This window comes from Marmota marmota, unplaced genomic scaffold (assembly GCF_001458135.2).
Source record: "Marmota marmota marmota unplaced genomic scaffold, marMar, whole genome shotgun sequence".
NCBI classification, from domain to species: Eukaryota; Metazoa; Chordata; class Mammalia; order Rodentia; family Sciuridae; genus Marmota; species Marmota marmota.
The window spans coordinates 23,696,020-23,718,630 of NW_025999869.1; the positions used below are offsets into that span (position 1 = coordinate 23,696,020).

At 34.8% G+C, this 22,611-nt stretch overlaps 1 protein-coding gene across 3 annotated transcripts in view; it reads right to left on the reverse strand.

Annotated features, from left to right (window-relative positions):
* Kif3a (kinesin family member 3A) overlaps positions 1 to 21,001 on the reverse strand; it is a 42,060-nt gene extending 21,059 nt beyond the window's left edge. For all 3 annotated transcript variants that reach the window (XM_048783483.1, XM_048783476.1, XM_048783468.1), the window contains exons 1-5: positions 20,835 to 21,001; positions 16,886 to 17,159; positions 4,876 to 5,020; positions 4,661 to 4,745; positions 1,665 to 1,770 (exon numbers count right to left, since the gene is read on the reverse strand). In XM_048783483.1, coding sequence (XP_048639440.1) covers positions 1,665 to 1,770; positions 4,661 to 4,745; positions 4,876 to 5,020; positions 16,886 to 17,159; positions 20,835 to 20,840 — 616 coding nt within the window. In that variant the 5' untranslated portion in view covers positions 20,841 to 21,001. The remainder of the gene's footprint in view (positions 1 to 1,664; positions 1,771 to 4,660; positions 4,746 to 4,875; positions 5,021 to 16,885; positions 17,160 to 20,834) is intronic.
* Positions 21,002 to 22,611: the final 1,610 nt, after the last annotated feature.

Consider the following 22,611-nt stretch of genomic DNA (forward strand, 5'->3'; position numbering starts at 1 on the left):
TAACTGGAATGTAAACTGCATTGATAAAGTTCAATGAAAGAAAGTACATGAAAAATCAGTGAAAGAACAAAGAAATAATTTATATGAGGACTAGATAGAATTAATCAAAGAAAACACAGGGATCTGCGATTCTATATTTTTCTATTTTCTTTTAAATTAAAATATGAATTTTCTCCAAAAAATACAACCATTAAATTTGATACCACTTTTCAAAAATCATCTAATCAGTCAGTAGCAATATACAAGCCTCTACAGTGTGTTAGGTCTCACTTTATCTTGTTTTTCCCTCACTTAACATTATCTCTTATGTATATAGTATTTTTGTACCATAATTATAAAAAAAATAGTGATTTATTGATGGTTAGATTGTTTACATCTAAAAATATTTTTCTAGACTATATATCAAGAGTTAGAAATACTAGATCAAAATGAACATTTTTTTAAATGTCAACAGATATTGTTAATATTGTCCTTCAAAAATGCCATATCAATTTCCACTCCCGCCCCAGTGCCCATTTCTTCAAAGCATAAAATAATCTGGAGCTGGGAGAAGTGGCACATGCCTGTAATCCCAGTGGCTCAGGAGGCCGAGGATGGCAAGTTCCAAACCAGCCTCAGCAACTTATCAAAGACCTAAGTAACTTAACAAGACTCTGACTCAAAATAATAAGGGTTGAGAATGTTGCTTAGTGGTTAGGTGTCACTGAGTTCAATCCCCTGCTACCTGCCCCCTGCCAAAAGAATATCTCTTACTATAGTTTTAATCTGCATTATCCTGATTACTTATGAAGTAATTTCATGTGATCATTGCTCTGTATGATTTTTCTGTGAATAACACATTATCTTTTGCTCATCTTTCTGTTGAGATTTGGTCATTTTCTTATTGATCATTTTTCTGTTAGTTTATGTATAAAAATTGAATAATGTTTAATTTCTTTGTGTTTGCTAGATCTATAGTCAAGACACAGAAACTTAATATTTTCACTTTCTATGTTCTTGTCATTTATTTCTAACTTCTAATTGCTATTGGTAACATCACTAGTACTAGGCTTTGGGCACCTATATTTAAAATATTGCTGAAGTTTCTTATTCTTTAGATTAAAAACATAAAACAACTACTAAGATAAATGTAATTTTGATAAGATTTTATTTTGCTTTCCCTCTCAACAAAAGGGAAGCAGTATAGTGCCTGGTTAATACTAATAGCCTACATTCAAATACTCACTCTGCCACTTAGGAACTATACTACCATAGAAAAGTTACTTAAACTAAGTCTCAGTTGGTCATTCAAAAAGTAGGACTTTAGTATCTCCACAGACTACAGTGAGAATTAAGAGATCATCTTCATGAAGCACTGAGCACAAGTGCTTCCCACTTATTAAGTGCTCAAAAAATGCTCTCAATATTTAGTGTAACTAATAAAAGACAATTATATGAGAGTTTCAAAGATTAGCATAATTAAAAAGAAAAATTTTGGTCAGCATGGAAAACAATCTGATATCTTTCATTCATTTATATTCTCTACATAGTAATCATCAAAGGGAAAGAATTTTCAAGAAACCTTAAAGTTCAGTCTCTATAGAGCAAAGAATCACACTGTTTTTGTCTCTCAACCAATCTATTCAACACATAGACATTTAATCACAATTATGCACTATACTTACGATTTTTATGGCCTAGTGTCATAATTCTATCCATATCATCAGCATTATTTACCACATAAGCTGATAAATCTTTGATATAAACTCCCACATCAGGCCTTTCTTTAACCTAAAAAAAAAAGTAAGACTTTACTTACATTTATCATAATAATTCTTCCACAATTTGTTATTTATCATTTGACTCTCAAAAAAAAAAAAAAAACTATGGTAGAGGACATGTACACTTCTAATCTGGCAAACTAAAATCTTTGTAAAATATAAAAATACTTGGGTGCAATGGCAATGTCAAACTGCTATGGAAGTTTTTAAGCACTTTCTATGTTCACATTACTGCTAACTGGAAACATTCTTCAAGTTCATATCTGTTCGTGAACTATTGGTCTTCATGAACTTTAAGGTCTTTTCCAATCACATATTAATTCAAAATTCAATTAATAACTGATTAGCTATGAAAGATGAAGAAATAAAATACAATCTCGAATTTGTTAAGGTTTAAAAACTGAGAATTTGTTAAGGTTTTAAAAATATGCTTAATGTGCATAAGGCCTTGGGTTCTATTCTCAGCACCAAAAAAAAAAAAAAATTTTATTGTCAGGAGCTATCCATGGGTTGCATGTGAGTCACCAGGCATAGAAGCCTCATGGTAGAGACGTCTGGTGTCTGGGAATGACCAGTGGACATTCTTTTGGTCAATTACCCAGGGACAATGTGAATCTCTATCTGGCTCTGCAGTGACCCACCACAGCACCTGAGATGAGTGTGACCTGTGAAGACGTCAATCAACCTGCTGACTGCAAGATATCACCAAGCAAGACTCTGCCCCTGAAACCTTATCCCTGCTTTTGATGTACCCCCTAAAATAAACCACCAGAGCCATTTTTGTCATGTCTAGTTCCAGAACCCATGAGCACTAGATCTATCAGGGGCTTTACTTTCTGAGTATTTGTGCTTTGTTATTCACTAATTATTTTGAGATTGATTATAAATCTTAGGGTGGCTTGGATTATCCTGGGCAGGAAGAAGAACCCCTTAATGAGATGTTGGCCGTTATCCCCTTGAAAATTTATCATAAAAAATTTAATTTCTATAACAATACAGTTATAGTGGGGGCGTTTATGGTTTACTTGAAACACAATTAGTATTTATAGGCAAGGAGCAAGGATACTAAACATTCTGAAATGGGTGGGAGGGCTCACCCAAAGAACAACTGTCCCATATAAATTTCAATGTCCTAGTAGATATTTACATGGATTAAAAAACTATTCATAATTATCTGAGACTAAGATATAAAGACAAAGGTCTTTTCCATAATAATAATAACAATAATATAAAAATACAGAAAAACTGAGGAAAGAATTGTACTTAATTTTTCTCAGAACTCTACCAAAAGCTAATCACTCTTTTAAAAGACCAGGTCATTGACAACGATACCAATCAAGTGTTCCGATTACTATTACAACATACTTGTATGTTATAATATTCTATATCTGTAGTTCTTGCAGTCATGGTGATTCTCCATGCCTCTAACTATTTCATTACATCCTCAACTGTGGTCCCCCATCTAATCATTTCCACAATGAAGTACTAGCATTTTATTTTTAAATTACTGTTATTCTCCTTTTTATTACAGTAGGGCAGTATACTAACTTTTTTAAAATTACATGTGTTGGTAGATTTTATCACCTGTGAATTTCATTTCAGGATAGTCAAAAGGGCATTACAAAATGTTATTAAAAAAAGAGCACAAGGTCTAACAGGGTTGAGAACCACTGGTAAGAATGTTCCTGAGAATAAATCTGATCTATAATTTAAAGTACAAAAACAGAAGTGTTCCTTCTAAATAATTTTTTTGCCAAAAGTTTGAAAAATAAAACAATAAACTTTTCAGAGGCAAAAACACTAAAAGATAAGAAAACTAAAGATGACAACTAGCAACAAAAAAAATTATTTCTACAGTTTGCTATGTACATGTTATCATTACAGAATAGCCTTCATTATTACAAATAATTATTTTTTTTTTAATATTTTTAGTTGTAGATGAACACAATACCTTTATTTTACTTATTTATTTTTATGTGGTGCTGAGACTCAAACCTAATGCCTCACACATGCTAGGCAAGCTGAGCTACAACCCCAGCCCAACAAATAATTCTTAATGCTCCAATATGCTGTACCAAAACTCTATTTATATAAGCTTAAAATGAAAAATGCTAACAAATATTATTACATGTCAGACACTGACTTAAACACTTTAATTTGTTAATGTTGGCATCAATCCTATGAAGTAGATCCTATTATTATTTCCATTTTCATGTGACAGAACTAAGACTCACAGAGGTTAAGTAATTTGATCAAGATCAGAGCTAGAATTCAAGCTAAGATAGTAGGACCCCAGAAACCATCCTCTTAATCCTAAATGATATTACAATTCACTTGCTACATGACCTTGAGCAATGGATGAAACCCCTGTAAATTTCAGTTACCACATCAGGAAAAGTAAACTGCTGGGAAGATTAAATGAAATGAAATATCACTACTACCAACTGCCATTGACTACATCAAATGTCTACACAATTGGAAAGGCTCAGTAATGGTGGCTGATGCAATGCTGCATATATTCTTCACCATCCTACAATGGTGGCTATTGTAATTCTACCCCATTCTACTGTTATTCTGCATATGTTATTCACCTCTATTTTACTGAAAATGCAATTTCAACAAAAAATTTTAATATTAATATTTAAAGGCTATTCTTTCCTTGTTATTTGTCTCATATTTTATAGGGTGAAAAATTTGACAGTATCAAACAAACTGACATCATTTACTACTTGACTCACAAGTCTTGCTTCAGTAACTCCCCATCTCCTTTGTCTAAATTTAATAAGAAATAAATGTACAAGGTTATTTAAAACATTAAAAGTATTTTTTATACAAAAAGATTCTTAACTTAGAAAATATTCTATTGCTTTGGAAAGTATTCTAATTTCAGTTACCCTTACCTCTAATCTCTGTGTCTGATCCTTGCCCAAAAGGTCACGAACTTCTTCATTATATATTTCCAAATATGACACTCGAACCAAAAATCTATAAATATTTTAAGCACATAAAAAGCAGTGAAATGTTTATGGGACCCATTTTAAAATGAGTTTATAACTGTAAAACTTTCTTGTGTTTGTATTTCTTATTAATAGAAAATAAAAGAATTCCCTTTTACCTTGTATCACCCTCTGCTTTTGCAATATGACCAAATATGTGAGCAAATGAATTGGGAATGATTCCTCTAAGTTCAGGAACAGCTCGAACACCTTCCATGGTAAAAGTTTTGCCTGTTCCAGTTTGTCCATATGCAAAAATAGTTCCTGAAAATGATCAAGATAATCAGCCACTTTTTACAACCTGATGCGACAGAACAATAACTCTTAAAATTAATTAAAAGGAACTCTTAATTCCTTTGATATTGTGATGTAATTTCTTCCATGAATTCAAAATTTGCTCTAGTACAGATTCCATCTTTATTATCAACATGTACAATATGAACTCTGTGCCACATAAATAAAACACTGCTAAAGCACTAATCAATAAGATATTACTAATTAATAAAAAAATCTTAAACCCCAAATGCAAGAATCTTATTCTTAATTATAAGAAATTTCTTTTAATATGTATTATTTATTGTAGACATTAAATTGTAGAAGGCAGCAGAAGAACACAGGATCTGGAGCAAAAAGACTTCAATCTGAATCCATATCTGCCCATTTTTAGCTACTTGACTTTGGACAATTTATCTACCCAGAGATTGTCTCCCTGATGGTAAAACAGGGTTGAGAATATTCTATATTGATAGTTAAGAATCAAATGAAACAATTTAATTCAAATAACCAGGGCTGGGGTTGTAGCTCAGTGGTAGAGCACTTGCCTAGCATGTGTGAGGCACTGGGTTCGATTCTCAGCACCACATATAAATCAATTAAAGTCCATCAATAACTAATAAAAATATTTTTAAAAACACAAATAACCAACACTGTGCCTGGTAGAAAGTACCAGTAAATGGTGGGGTTTTTTTCCCTTATTAATCCTGAATAAATTCATTTTTTTAAAATTGTTTTAAAGTAACATTTATAAGAAATATGGGGTGTTAACTAAAAAAGTGACAATGCAATTCTTACAGATTAACTAGAGACACAACTTAAAACCTTCTAAATACTTAAACTTTTTCATCCCACAAATATTTACAACACACCTGAGTGTGGCATTGTGCTAGGCACCAGGGCCAGAGTCACAAACAAGACTAATAAAATCCTTAATCTTAAAGTGCTTATAATCTTAGGAAAAAGATACTGGCAAAACAATTTTTAGCCTGATGAGTACTGAGAAAACTGTTCCAGATGAGAGTAGGATATAAACCAGACCAGGGAATGGCTAGGAGTAGCGGTCAGAAAAGGCTTTCCAGAAGAGGTATGGTTTAAGATAAGATCTGAAACACAAATGAGATGGGAATAGAGTAGAAGAGGCAAAAGGGAAGAAAGAGAATGGAGGTTTTCAGACACTGAAATGAGATCAGAAAGAAAGAAACATGTAAAATGTAAGGTAGATACATAGAGAGCAAGAGAAACTAAACTAGCAATGTCCTAATCACACAGGGTCATGAAAACTGTATTAAAGTTTTTAGGCCTTATCCTGAAGCAGAGTGAAGCCATAGAATGATTTTTCTATGGTTATATTGTGGACAGTTGGAATAAAGCAACGGTAGACATAGAGAAACCAGTTAGAGAGTTAGAGTCAGGAGATGATATGGCATGAGAAGATAGCCTAGGATGTACAGCATAAATGAAAAAAAGTTCCTTAACTATGAATACTCTATTCAGTTAACCTCAAAGGACACCATCATTTTCAGACATTTTAAAAAATAAATCAATCACACCAGAAATAATTTTTTACACATTGGAATATAAAGTCTCAGTTTTTTCAAACTGGCTATTTCAAATTCTGCCATTAGGAATGTAACTTATTACATTCAAAGGATCTGAAAATATTGTAACTTATAGAGACACAATGAATTACTAAATAATAAGCTCTATCATGATATAGCTACTATTTACTGATCATTTCCTATGTACTAGGCCATGCACTTTACATGCAATTATATTTCTTTTTTTCACCCCAATCCTAAGGGATAGACACTATTTGTATTTCCATGATTTATTTAGGGAAATAGAGGCTTAAGTTTAGTAATTTGGTCAATGTTATAAATGCAGAGACAAGGTGTGAACATAGTCCATCTGGCTACACAGCCCATATTTTTTCAACAGTATGCAATGGCCAAAAATTTTTTTAACTCAAAATTAGTTCCTATTTCAATTTCTGTGACTTCATTAAATACTTAAAATTTACTAATTAAAAAAAAAAACCTATTAATCTATACTTTTTACACCTGAGAAAAGAAGATCATGGATTTCCTATAATAAGAGAATCTCATCTCAATTTTAGAGAGTCAGAATTTCTGGTTTTAAAATGTCAAACTTAAACAATTCTAATGGCATATAGTTTTCTTCAACATGCATCTCTTAAAACTTGTTAATATCGAAAACTGTGCTCAGGAGGCTGAGGTAGGAGGATCACAAGTTCAAAGTCAGCCTAGGCAACATTAGTAAGACCTTGTCTCAAAGAAAGAAAAGAGGAAAAGCCAGGTATGGTGGCACATGTACCAATAAACCCAGCTAGCTACTCAGGAGGCTGAAGCAGGATTGTGAGTTCAGGGCAGCCTAGGCAACTTAGCAAAACCCTATCTCAAAATAAAAAATGAAAAGGGTAGATGATTGGTAGAACACTCCTAGGTTCAATCTGTAGCACCGCAAAAAAAAATACAAAAAAACTAAAACTGGATTGAGGTTTTTACTCAGTCTTCTCATTACCGTCATATATTAAAAATGGTAAAAGATCCACATAAAAACATGATCATTAATGTTCGTGGCAGATTTATTCATAATTGCTAAAACTTGGAAGAAACCAACATATCTTCAGTACGCATAAGGATATAATACCATCCAGACAATGAATTATTATTTATCACTAAAAAAATGAGTTATTATCAAACTATAAAAGAGAGTATGGAAACTTAAAAGCATATTACTAAATAAAAGAAATGACTATATACTATATGATTACAATTTTATCGCATTCTGAAAAATACAAAAGTATAGAGGCAGTAAAACAATCAGTGGCTGCCAAGGTTAAAAGGGAGGGTGGGATGAACAGGCAGAGAGCACAGAGAATTTTTAGGGTGATGAAACTACTATGCATAAAACAAGAGTAGGTAGATATTAGCATTAATTTATCTAAACCATAGAATATACAACAACAAGAGGGAACCCTAATATGAGCTATGGAGTTTGGATATAATGATGTATTGACACAGGCTCATCATTTTAACACATATGCCAACCTGGAAGGGGATAATCGATTCAGAAGGAGACTGTGAATGTATGGGGATGAGAGTTATATGGAAACTCTCTACTTTCTGCTGGGAATTTTGCTATGAACTTAAAAACACTTAAAATAACATTTATTAATTTCTTTAAATTGTTTTATTTATTTATTTATTTATTTAGTTTTATTTATTTATTTTGGGACTCATTATGTTGTCCAAGCTGGTCTCAAATTCCTAGGCTCAAGAAACCCTCACGTCCCACCCTCCACAGTGGCTGTGATTACAGAAGCATGCCACTGTCCCTGGACAAAATTATTTTAAAATGGTAAAAAGATTATGTACTTGTCATTGAGAATCCAAGAAGTTATAGCTAAATCATATTTCAATAATGGAGAGTACACTGCATTACATATTATTTTGGTCCTTTTTTTATGTTTTCTCTTAGTAATGACAATTTTCAGTCAGGCATTGAAAAGTAGGTATAAACTCTTGATAGTCGAATACTATTCTCTCTATATATTTATTTTTAAAACACATAATTCTGTTATTTCAAAATTAAACTAGTGATATTTCAGTTTCCAACCAAGATAAACAAGGACTAAATTAACCTACCTTCTTGGCTAAAACTAAAAGTATACAAAAGTACACAAAATCACAGTTTAATTTTTTTATACAATACCTTTATTCTTATTTTTATTATTTTTTTATGTGGTGCTGAGAATCGAACCCAGTGCCTCTCACATGCTAAGCAAGCATTCTATCACTGAGCTACAAACACAGCCCCCAAACCACAGTTTCAAAAACAATGAACATTCATAAACAAAGGACTGTGATTTCTAAAAAATGAGACACAAATGAGGTGGGTCTCTTGATTTCCCATCTTACTGCCTTAAGAGAAAATCCAAGCCATGGAGCAGGAGGGAGAACTCACAGACCAGAAGATACCCTGAGCTAAGAAGAAGGTGCTGAGAAGCTACAAAATAAGTCAGAAGAGGCAAGAGTTTGGAGGACACAGTACCAGAGAAGAGAGAACTGAATAGAGTGAGCTCTGTGCATCTGCCCAGGGTCCTCCGCAAGTATTCTGCTGAAACTGATAGGCTTATATGAGGAAACTATCTAAATAGGGGGGATGGGAGGATCAGCTAGACAGATTGTAAAAAAGAATACTCAGCATTCACACAGGCCAGGAATAGTAAACAGGAATAGTATCTATTTCCACAGGCAGACTGGAAAAGCCCAAGACAGGACATTAGGTACAAGTATGCAAAAGGGTCTTTGCCTCAATGGGGAACAGGTTTTAACCTCAGATTAAACACTGCTCTGATACTTACTAACAAGTATTTAAAGAGTGATCTGAATGAATCAAATTGTTTTCAAGTCACTGCAAAACTCATAAATATTTACAGGAATAAAAAAAATCCAAGACCCAAGGTGAATTCAGAATGTCTTGCATCCAACCAGAAATTGCCAACTTTGCAAAAAAGCAAAACTATATTAGCCATAATGAAGAAATGAATCCATCAATCAAAACTAATGCATAGGGTTGGGGTTGTGGCTCAGAGGTAGAGTGTTTGCCTCGCACTTGTGAAACATTGGGTTCTATCCTCAGCACACATAAAAATAAACAAAATAAAGGTATTGTGTCCATCTACAACTAAAAGAAATTTAAAAAAAAAACTAACGCATAAATGATACAGATGTGAGAATTAGCAGACAAGTACATTCAAATAGTTATAAAAATTGTATTTCATAGGTTAACAGGCCAAGTAGAAACATGGATGGAAAACATAAAGTCCAAATGAAACTTCCAGAGATGAAACCTACAATGTGTGAAATGAAAAATAAAATAAACAGTATTAATAGCACATTAGGTACTATAGAAGAAAAGACTGGTAAACTAGGAAACACACTAACAGAAACAACCCAGAGAGAAAACAGAAAAAAAAAAAAAGAGAGAGAGAATATTAGTGAGCTGTGCTATAATTTCTAACAGCCTACTTTTTAAAAATATTTTTTTAGTTGTCAATTGACCTTCCTTTATTTATTTATTTACTTATGGTGCTAAAAATCAAACCCAGTGCCTTGCACATGCTAGGCAAGCACTCTACCACTGAGCCACAACCCCAACCCCAAACAGCCTAATTTTTAGCCTTCCTACATGTCTTTGGAATTCCCCCAAAAGGTTGGAGGCAAGGAAAGAAAAAATGTCAAGAAATAATGGTTGAAATTTGTCCAAATTTGATGAAAACTACAAACTACAAATTCAAAATGCTATTTAACAAACCACACACACAAGAACACAAAGAAAAACATACCAAAGCATACCATAATCAAATACCACATAACCAACAACAAAGAACAAAAACTTTAAAACAACCAGAGACCTACCATTTACATATAACTATAATGCACTAATAAAAACAGTTTTAAAAAATAGAGGAAGAGGGGCTGGGGTTATAGCTCAGTGGCAGAGTGCTTGCCTCATACTTGTGAGGCACGAGGTTTGATCCTCAGCACCACATTAAAAAATAAATAAAAATAAAGACATTGTGTCCATATTAAAAAAAATAGAGGAAGAAGGACATGCTATGTACAGAAGAACAAAAATGAGAATGAAAGCAGCTTTTGGATCAGAAACAATGCAAGTGAGAGGACAAGAGCACAATTCTTTAAAGCACTAAAAAAAGAAACCGTCAACCTAGATTGTATAGTGAACATATTTTTTTCTTTTTGGCACTGGGGATTTAACACTGGGGTGCTTTACCACTGAGTTACATTCCCAGTCATTTATATATTTATTTTTTGAGATAGGGTCTCACTAAGTTGCTGACCTTGATTCAAGAGAGTAAAGTAGGAGAATTGCAAGTTCAAGATCAGCCTGGGCAATTAGCAAGGCCCTCAGCAACTTAGTGAGAGTCTGTGTCAAAATAAAATAAAAAGGGTTGAGAAGTAGTTCAGTGTAGAATCCCCAGTGTTCAATGCCTGTACAACATAGACACACACACACACACACAAAAAAAAAAAAAAAAAAGTGAAATAAATGCTTTTTTTTTTACTATAGGAGCTGAAAGAATTCATAAGCAGTAAATCTACACTATTATAAATGTTAAAGTTTTTCAAGCAGAAGGAAAACAGTATTAGATGGAAATATAAACTGCATAAAGCAATGAGTACCAAAAATGATACTACATAAAATTTTTTCTTGGGCTGGGATTGTGGCTCAGTGGTAGAGCGCTCACCTAGCACGGGCGGGAACCGGGTTCGATCCTCAGCACCACATAAAAAAATAAAAATAAAATAAAAAATAAAATTTTTTCTTATTATTTAAGTACCTTTAAAGGATAACTAATGGTTTAAACAAAAATAACAATATGTTATGGAATTTACGATATGTAGAAGTAAAATATGTGAAAATAACAACACAAAATTTGAGAGGAAAGAAATAAAATCTACTGTTAAAAATTTCTTATACATTGTGGTATAATATCATTTGAAGGTATACCATAATATATTAAAAATTTATATCATGGGCCGGGGATGTGGCTCAAGCAGTAGCGCGCTCGCCTGGCATGCGTGCGGCCCGGGTTCGATCCTCAGCACCACATACAAACAAAGATGTTGTGTCCGCCGAAAACTAAAAAATAAATATTAAAATTCTAAAAAAAAAAAAAAAATTTATATCATAAATCTTAACACAACCACAGATTAAAACAATTGTGTATTCCTATAAACCAACAAAGATAAAACAAAATGATAAGAATACTTAATAAAAAAAAAGAAGAACAAACAACAAATGAGACAAAAAGAAATAGCAAGATGATAGGTTGCAGCCCAAACACATAATCCCACTAAATGTAAATACTCTTAAAAAACACAATACCCCAAATAAAAATCAAAAAATATAATAAAACAAAACAAACACAAAAAAGAGATGATAGATCTGGAGTGTACCTCAGTGGCAGAGTATCTGCCTAGCATGCGTGAGGCCTTGGGTTTGATCTCCAGCACCACACACACACACACACACACACACACACAGACAGCAAAACTGAATTTAAAAAGCAAGACTAACTATATGCTGTTGTGCAGAAAAGAACAAAGCCAACCTGAGGCTGCTGCTGTTTGAAAGCCCTGCTTGCAAGACTGGCCCTTGGGAATTTGAAGTTAGGGGGTTTCCATCATTCCCTAGCTGAAAAGAGTGCCTCATCTTGCCTAAATAGTTTATACAAAACAATGTCATTTATATATTTATTTTTTGAGATAGGGTCTCACTAAGACCCTATCTCAGCTTTCCTGCTAAGAGTCTGGGATGCTGGCATGTTCTGGGCTCATGGTTCCTATGTGACCAGTGCCCAGTAAAAGCAATGGGCACTGAGTCTCTAATGAGCTTCCTCAGATAGACAATACTTTATATGTATTTTCATACTGAAAGCCAAAAAAATTAAGCACATTGTATATCCTGGGTGACCAATAGGAAAGAACTCTTAAAAATTTGCATCTAGTTTCCTGGAAATTTTGCTCCAAGCACATTTTACCTTTTCTAATCTTTTTTTCTTTTTATAAGTACAACTATATGATCGTCTTGTGAGTCCTCTGAACAATCACTGAATCTAGGGTGATCATGAGGGTCTCCACTGCACTTACCTAATAGAAATGGACTTCCAATATAAAAACACATAAAGATTAAAAGAATGGAAAAGAGTCATGCATGTTAACACTAATCAAAAAAAAGCTGAAGTATCTATATTAATATCAGACAAAGCAGGTTCCAGAGCAAAGAATATTACCAGAGAAGAAGAGGTAATTTCATAAAGAGGTTTTTTCATCAAGATAACCTAAAAATCCTAAGCATCTATGCATGTACGCACGGAATTTCAAAACACATGAAACAAAAACTGATAGAAAAAGGCTAATCTGAAAATATGTTCAGAAACTTCAATACTCCTCTGTCAATAATTGACAGACCAAAAACACATGAAACAAAAACTGATAGAAAAAGGCTAATCTGAAAATATGTTCAGAAACTTCAATACTCCTCTGTCAATAATTGACAGACCAAGTAGATTGAAGATAAGTAAGTACACAGATGATTTGAATAGCACTATCAAATTGACCAAATAGACATTTACAGAATTCTCTATCCAAGAACAGAAAAATATACATGCATTTTCAAGTATACACAAAGATCTAATAATAATAAATTACATTCTAGTACATAAAACAAGTCTCAATAAATTTAAAAAGATTCAAGTCAAACAAAGTATGTTCTCTGACTAAAATAAAATTAAACTAGAACCAACAAAAAATTTTCTGAAAAATTTCAAAAAATATAAAAACTAAGCAACATATTTCTAAATAAGTCAGAGATTAAAAAAGGAAATCCAGGGGTGAAGTAAAAAAGTATTTTGAACAGAATGAAAATGAAAACAGTTATAGTTTGGATATGCTCCTGTTAATGCATGAATATTCAGAGGTGAAATGACTGGATTGTGAAATGACTGGACCTGTTCATTGTAGTTTGAATGGACTCATTGGGTAGTAACTATAGGCAGGTGGGGTGTGATTGGAGAAGATGAGCCACTGGGGTATGTTCTGAAAGGGTGCATCTTCCCTGGAGCCCCTCTCAGTTTCCTGACCCACCATAAGCTGAGCAGCTTTGCTTACTGAGCCCTTCTGTCAAGGCATGCTGCCTCACTTGAGCCCAGAATGGACTGAGATCTCTGACACCCAAGCCTCAAATAAACTTTTCCTCCTCTAAGTTATTCATGTCAGGTGTTTTGGTCACAGTGATAGAATAGCTAACTAAAACACACAGTATGACAAAATCTGTGAGATGCCACTAAAACAGAACTTGGGGAACAATTTATGCCATTGAACTCCTATATTAGAAAGGAAGAAAGTTCTCAATTATCTCAGCTTCCACCTTAAAAACAGTAGAAAATAAAGAGCAAATTAAACCTAAAGTAAGTAGGAGAAAAGAAACAATAAAGATCAGAACAGAAATCAATGAAATAAAAACAAGCCAGATACCATGGAGTACATGGATAATTCCAGCAACTTCAGAGGCTAACGCAAAAGTATCACAAGTTCAAAGACAGCCTGGGCAATTTGACAAGATCTATCTCAAAATTTTTAAAAGAGGACTGGAGGAGACATTGGGTGGTTCAATTACCAGTATCACTCGCCACCCCCGCCAACCAAAAAGAAAGAAAGAAAATAGAAAAAATTAAACCAAAAGCTGGTTCTCTCAGAAGATAATCAAATTGATATAGCTCTTATCAGTGTAATCGGTAAAAAAGAGAGAGAGAGAGGAGATACAAATTACAAATATACCAATATCATGAATAAGAAAGGTTGTATCACTATATTTTAACATACTAAGAATAATAAAAGAATAATATGAACAATTTTTTGCCAATAAATTGACTTCAATGAAACGGACGAATTCCATGAAAGACAAACCACTAAAACTCAATAAAAAAAATGCACAACCAGAAAAGCCCTATATCTATTACAGAAACTTGATCTGTGGCAAAACTTACAAATCTTCCCACAAGAAAACTCCAAGACCAGATGGCTTCACTGATGGATTCTATCAAATATTTAAAGTAGAAATAATGCTAATTCTAGACAAATTCTTATAAAATTTGAAAAGAAGGGAATACTTCCTACCTCATTCTATAAAACTAGAATTGTTCTGATATTTAAACCAGATAAAGACATTACAAGAAAACAACATTCTTATATGCCTCATGAACACATATACAAACATTTTAAACAAAATTTTGGCAAACAAAATCTAACAATATTTGAAAAGGGTATTACTTCCTGACCAAGTGGCAAAGCTGGTTTCACACTGAAAAACTAGTAATGTAATTGACCACATCAACACACAGAAAAAAAGATTATTTCATTAGTTGCACAGAGTAGGATATAGTGGTGCACACTTGTAATCCCAGCTGTTCAAGAAGCTAAGACAGGAGGACTGCTAAATTCAAGACCAGTCTTGGAAACTTAGACCTGTTTCAAAAAAGAGGGTGGAGGGCAGAGGCAGAGGATGAGGCTCCGTGGTAAAGTGCCCCTGGGCTCAATCCCCAGTATTTAAATAAATATTTAAAAATATAAAAAGGGCTGGGGTTATTAGCTCAGTGGTAGAGCATTCCTGAGTTCAATACCCAGTACTGGAAAACTTTTTTAAAGTTTCCACATTTGAAAAAATTCAATATACTTTCCTTAAAAAAAAAAAAATCAGCAAACTAAGAACAAGGGAGACCTACCTCAATCTGATAAAGGATATTTATTTTAAAAATCTATATGTAATATCACATTTATTAGTGAAAAAATAAATGTTATATGAATACATAACCAGTAAAACTCCACATCATGTACAACCACAAGAATGGGATCCTAATTAGAATAAGCTACACTCCATGTATTAGGTAAAAAAACACTCATCATGTATACCTAAAAAGAACAAAAAAACAAAGAAGAATGCATTTTCCTTAAGATCATCAACTAAACAAAATGTCCACTCTCACCATTTCTATTCAGTGGAAGTTCCAGTCAGTGTAATCAGGCAACAAAAAGAAATTAAAGTCATTAAGATTGGAAAGAAATAAAAAAAACACCTTTATTTGCAGACAACATAATATTATATGCAAAAAAAATCCTACAGAATTAAAAAAAAAAGCAGCAACAAAATATAGTGGCTAGTAGTGTAGCCCAGTGGTAGAGCACTTGCCTAGCATATGCAAGGTACTGGTTCCATCACCAGCACTGCAAAAAGAAAAAAGCAAAACAAAAAATCTACTAGAATTAAAGAGCAATTTTAGCAAGGTTGCAAGATACAAGGTCAATATAAAAAAAATCTATTGCAAATCATAATGAAATACCACCTTATGCCCCTTGGAATGACACTATCAAAAAGACAAGTAAAATTGTTGACAAGGATGTGGAGCAGTTGAAAACCTCACACATTGTTGGTGGGAATATAAAATGATGCAGCCACTCTGGAAAAGTTTGACAGTTACTCAAAATGTTAAACAGAGTTGCCACATGACTCAGTAATTCCACTCCTCCTTATATATTCAAGAGAATTAAAAGCGTATATTCACACCAAAAGTTGCATAAGAATGTTCAAAGCAACATTATTCATAATAGCTAAAAAGTACAAACAATCCAAATGTTAATCCAAAAGAATGGATTAACAAAATGTTATATCTATATAACATATAAGAGAATATTTGGCCATAAAAAGGAATAAAATACTGATACATTCTTATGACATGGGAGAATTTTGAAAACTGTATGTTAGAGAAACTTTGAAATATGTTTGTGCATAGATGTATAAATGAATGTTCATAGCTGTGTTATTTATCATAGCCAAACATCTAGATGCATAAACAAAATTGTTGTATTCATACACTGGAAGGCAATTCAGTAATAAAAGGCTACAAACTACTGGTATATGCAAAACATGGGTGAACTTCAAAACATTATGCCAAGTAAAAGAAAAAAGATTAAAAAGATGACATTTCATTTATGTGAAATTTTGAGAAAAGGTAAAGATTATAGCGACAGAAGCAGACCAATGGTTGCCTGGGGGTGGAACTGCAAAATGGCACAAAATAATTTTGGTGGATGATGGAAGTGCTCTAAAACTGTATTATAGTGATGGTTTCACAACTGTATATATTTACTACAACTCATCTAACTGTACTATTACAAGAGATAACTTTATGGAACATTAATTATGCCTTAATAAAGTTTTTTAAAAATAAACTATATATTCACTTACCATTGTAGCCTTCAAGAACAGAATCAATAATAGGTCTTGCAGTTAAGTTATAAACATCAAGTTGTTTACTCTCTGGTCCAAAAACAGTATCAAAAGTAAATGTTTTTGGAGGTTCATTGGAAGAATCAGTCTTATGTACAGTGATAGTTCCCCTCATCTCATCCACACTGACAGCCTGTTTGTAACACATGGATTTTTCTCTCTCATTGAGGGGACGGCACCTAACAACAACCTTCACATTATCGCAGCTTTCCGGCTTCTCTGATTTATTGATCTGTGGAGACAATATTTACAAATAATGAAAAGAACATTTGCTTTTGCTATCAACCTATTAAATTTATAACTTAAAAAGGACTGTGTTGCCATCTCAGTGTTCTGCATATGTTAGGACTTCATAAGTCTTCATTAAATGCAATTAAAGATCTCATATATATATACAGCAAAAGCTTATTAAAAAGATATTAAGGGGCTGGGGTTGTGGCTCAGTGACACATGCGGTGCCCTGGGTTCAATCCTCAGAACCACATTAAAACAATAAATAAATAAAATAAAGGTATTGTGTCCAACTACAACTAATAAATAAATAATATATATATATATATATATATATATATATATATATTATTTATTTATTAGTTGTAGTTGGACACAANCCTAACAACAACCTTCACATTATCGCAGCTTTCCGGCTTCTCTGATTTATTGATCTGTGGAGACAATATTTACAAATAATGAAAAGAACATTTGCCTGGCACTCATGAGGCACTGGGTTCAATCCTCAGCACCATGTAAAAATAAAAGCATTGTATGCATCCACAACTAAAAAAAGACTTCAAAAAAATATATTAAGCTATGGGGCTGGGCTGTTGGTAGAGTGCTTGCCTAGCATGTATGAAACACTGGGTTTGATCCTCAGTACCACATAAAAATAAAATAAAGGTATTGTGTCCATCTTTACTATTTTAAAAATTTTTTTAAGATATTAAACTAGGCCTGGTGGTATACACCTGCAATCCAAGCAACTTGGGAGGCTGAGGCAAGAGGATTGCGATTCCAAGACACACCTCTGCAATTTATGGGGGCCCTAAGCAACTTAGTGAGACCTATTCAAAATAAAAAATAAAAAGGGCTGGGGACATTGCTCAGTTGTAACATGCCTCTAGCTTTAATACTCAGTACCAAAATAAATAAATTTTAAAAATATTTTCTTTACAATGCAAAAGATGGGATAGAAAAACTAATTTACTTCTATAGTAAGTGCAGAAAATGAACTAGTATATTATTGACTGTCTTTCTGCACAAAGTCCCTGACAGCCGGGAGCAGAGGCACTTGCCTATAATCCCAGCAGCTTGGGAGGCTGAGACAGGAGAATCTTGAATTCAAAGCCAGCCTCAGCAATTGTGAGGCACTAAGCAATTCAGAGTGACCCTATCTCTAAATAAAATACAAAATAGGGCTGGGGATGTGGCTCAGTGGTTGAGTGCCCCTGAGTTCAATCCCCAGTAACAAACAAACAAACAAAAAGTCCCTGACATTCTGAGTTTCCTGCTTATAAGAAAACACAAGTGAGCATGGTTAATAAATTTAATTCAAGATGTGGGGGCGGGGGGCAGGCCTGGGGTTGTGGCTCAGTGGTAGAGCACTTGCCTCATACGCATGAGGCACTGGGTTCCATCCTCAGCATCACATAAAAATTAATAAATAAAATAAAGATATTGTGTCCATCTACAACTAAAAAAAATTTTAAAAAAGAATATAGTCAGTCCTTAGTTCCCCTGACACATCTAGTTTTATTTTCTATAACACATTAGTAAAATTACTTTTAAAATATAGCTCCATGCATGGCTTATCTTCTCTATATAAGACAACAGAAAGTTAAGAGTGAAAAAAAAAAGTACAATAGCAGACAGAGAAACATGTCTTAGAATGACCTAAACTCATGAAAATTGTATATACAAAGTTTCAATTTTTGAAATTTTATAAATCAAAATACAATTCTATTACTGAAATGAAGCTTAACATTTCCATTGAACATATACTTATCAAATTCCTGTTTTTGATACTCTTATAAACATTAAAAGAAACATGTAAGCCATTGACTTTGAAATTGTCATTGACAAGTTAACAGATAATACCAATACAACACATTTCTCTCCATCTTTACCTTCATTACCACAATCTAGGTCCCCATCATGTAGGCCCTTTACTCCTGTAGGATGTCAAATTAGATTGTCCTACAGTCTGTACTCCTGGAAGTCAGTATCAACACAGATCTAATCATGCTGACTCCTCTACTTTAAATTCTTCAATAGTTTCTCATAGATCTTAGGATAAAAATAAAAATTTTTAAGGTGGTCTGTAAGATCTGTCTGTTGCCCATGTCTACTTCTTCTGCAGGCTTATTTCACAAGATACTTCACCTGCTCTCAACTACATCCACCCTGGGTTTTATGGTCTTTTCTAATCATCATGCTTCTCCTTTACCACTGGCTTTTCCTTGTGGTATTCCTTCTGCCTAGAACATTCCTTACCCCCCTCTTCATTTAGATAACATCTACTTATCTTTCAGAACTCAACTCAATAGCCACTTAATCTGGGAACACTTCTTTAATTAGGTCAAATGCTTTTATAGGCTCTCAGAGCACCCTGCTCTCTTTTCCAAGGACAAAATTTTACTCCCTTCCTTATTTGATTAATGTCTTTCCCTCTGTCTACATCAGAAATGCAAATGAATAGTCAAGGGACTGAATTCAGCCCATAAATATCTTTTATCTCACAGTACTTTAAAATATTAGTTGGTAAAATTTCACAAGCACACAATTTCTAAAGTCTCTTAAAAAACAGTTGATCCATCTCTAATAAAAAATACATGATTTGATATCAACGTAGGCTAGCATTCCTACATGGTAACACTTTCCAATCACTAGTATACACTAGTTTCTACTTTATGCCACCCACTCACTTCATGCTTTAAGAATGTGTATTATCTCTGTAAATGTGTATGATTTTCACCTCTACCTAAGAAAGCAAGTCTTTTTTTTTTCCAAATTCAAAAATGCGTCTGGTTTTGCTCAATACTGTATCTTAAGTGCTTAACATGTGGTTGATGCCCAGCATTGACTGAATTAATAACTTGAAAACAATAAAAAAAGATATAGAGTAATGAATGCTAAATGTCAAAACTGTCCTTCGTCTCCTGTGTATTATCTTATTTCGCCCTAATAAAAACCCCATGAAGAAAAGTTTCATTAGGCAGGAACTAAGAACCCAGACAGATTAAATAATTACCAGAGGCCGCATAACCAATAAATAATTCTCCAAGGCTCAAGTTTTCTCCATGACCCTTTATTGGACTTAAAAAAAAAAAAACAAAAAAAAAAAACCTTATTAAGAGAACGGTAACTATGTATATCCACCACATACACACACAAAGACACCTACAGGTTACATTCTGCACGGTAACTACAGCGCCACAAGAGGAATGACAGCTCAAACCTGGGAAAACGCAAGTCAGGGCCCTAAAACAGCGACTGGCAACCTTCGCCCGGCCACTTTCCGGGGCGTGCCTCCGCTGCGCAGACCCCACCTGGCGCGGAGCGCACGAACGACCCTCGGTGGCCGCCCCCAAACGCCCTACCCAGCGGGCCGGGCTGGGAGCCAGGACGCATCCTCTGGCACAGTGCCTTTATGTCAAACAGCGCAGGCCCCATGGGATGCAGCAAGGACAAAGGCAACAGGGCCTGCTCCCGAGTGCTTCCACAAGAGGGCTGGACCCCCACGGGCCCTGGGCCCATCTACCAGTTCCCTTAACGGCCGAGACCCACGGGGTCCGGCCCTGCCCCGCCCCACCCGGGCCTCCCGCCTGCTCCGCGCTTCTATGGCAACGGCCGCGCCCCCGAGCCAGGCCGCTGGGATAAGGAACCCTAGCGGCTGAGTGGCTCTCCTCACCGGCATCGTGGCCCACTCCCGTGCCCGGGAGACGTCCCCAACCGGGGTGTAGCCCAACGACACCGGGTCCACAGGAGAGGCTGGCCAGAGTCTACTGTAACACCTCCTGGGCGCTCTCGAGACTGCGGCTTCTTCGACTAGAGTCTGCAGTGCGCAAGCGCACTCCAAGTTCGCCCCGCCCAATCCCAGGTTTCGGGCTCCCTCGGCCTCTTGAACTACGCATGCGCGGAGGCGTTTCAAGTCCATCTCCTAGGACGCCAGACTGAGGCCGCGCCTGCGCAATGGTGACAATCTCCTGCGCTAAAGAATCGGTTAGCCCTAAGGAAGGATACCTGGCAGGTCCCCGCTGGGAGAAGGAGGCGCTCCTAGGTCGCATGGCTCATTTATCTTCTGAGACTTATAATATCCCGAATATTGAAAACAACAATAGCATTTGTACATTGTCCCATCTGGAGAGCTGAAGACCTTACATACGTTACCTCGCTTGATTGCTAACTTGTTTATGACCTGTTTTACCATTAGGAGGTGAGCTTACAAGAGTCAGTATTCCTGCGTTTATTTCCAGAACCTAACAATAAAACTTGGCACAGGGTGGGATATCAATAAATATTTGTGAAAGAACCAATGATTTGTTCTTTTTCTGGTCCGAAACTCTCCTCTCCCCTGAGCATCAGTTTACTTGGATGTGTAACAAACATTTGGAGTTTAGCACAATCAAAAATGTAAATCCTCATCCCCTCTCCACTTGCCTCCCTGACTCTTTATCTTAAGCCCCTAAAAAAAACAGATAAAATAAAATAAAAATAAAAATAAAAAAGGCTCCTCTGACTCATCTCAACAACTAGACAATTGCTCAGATTAAACTGCAGTCTCTTTCTCACACCCAATATCCAGTCTACTGGACCTATCTTCAAATTTAAGAACCAGAATATGACCACTTACCACCAACATCTTTCATGTGCATTATTACAACATCTCAGAACTAATTAATGTCCTTGATTGCATCCTTGACCTCTTTTAGTATACAGTCAGGCCTCCATATTTGTGGATTCTGCATCGTTGATTCAACCACCAGCAAATCAAAAGCATTTGGGGAAAAAAAATTCGCATCTATACTGAACATATACAAACATTTTCTATCATTATTCCCTAAAAAGTATAGTATAACAATTCTTTACATAGCATTTGCTTTGGACTAGGTATCTAGAGATGATTTAAAGTATATGGGTATGTAGGCTATATGCAAATACTATGCTATTTTATATGAGACTCAAACATCCAAAGATTTTTATACAGAACCAATCACCCACAGATACAGAGGGATGACTATATTTTCACCACAGGAGCCAGAGTGATGGTGTTGAAATGTGAATCAGATCTTTTCTCTCCCCCAAATCCTCCATTGATTTCTCATCTCACAGAGTAAAAACCACAAACCCTCCCTCCACCTCCTACCGTTTTTATTCTTGCTTCTTCACCAGCCCCACCAGGCCTCCTTAAACATTCCAGGCATGCTTCTATCTTAGCATGCAAAGGCTGTGTGCTTGCCGCAGAAACTAATGAAAATAACTATAAAGCATTTTCTTACTGCCAGTGTAATGTTCGAAGTGCTTTATTTTCTTTTTTAATCACTTAAGCCACACAATAATCTTTCAAAATAGGTAGTATTTATTATCTTTATTTTACAAATAAAGAAAGTGAGGCACAAGGCCAATAAATAACTTTTCCAAGGTCACACATGTGGGCCATGATGAAGTCCAGCTTCAAACTTAAGCAG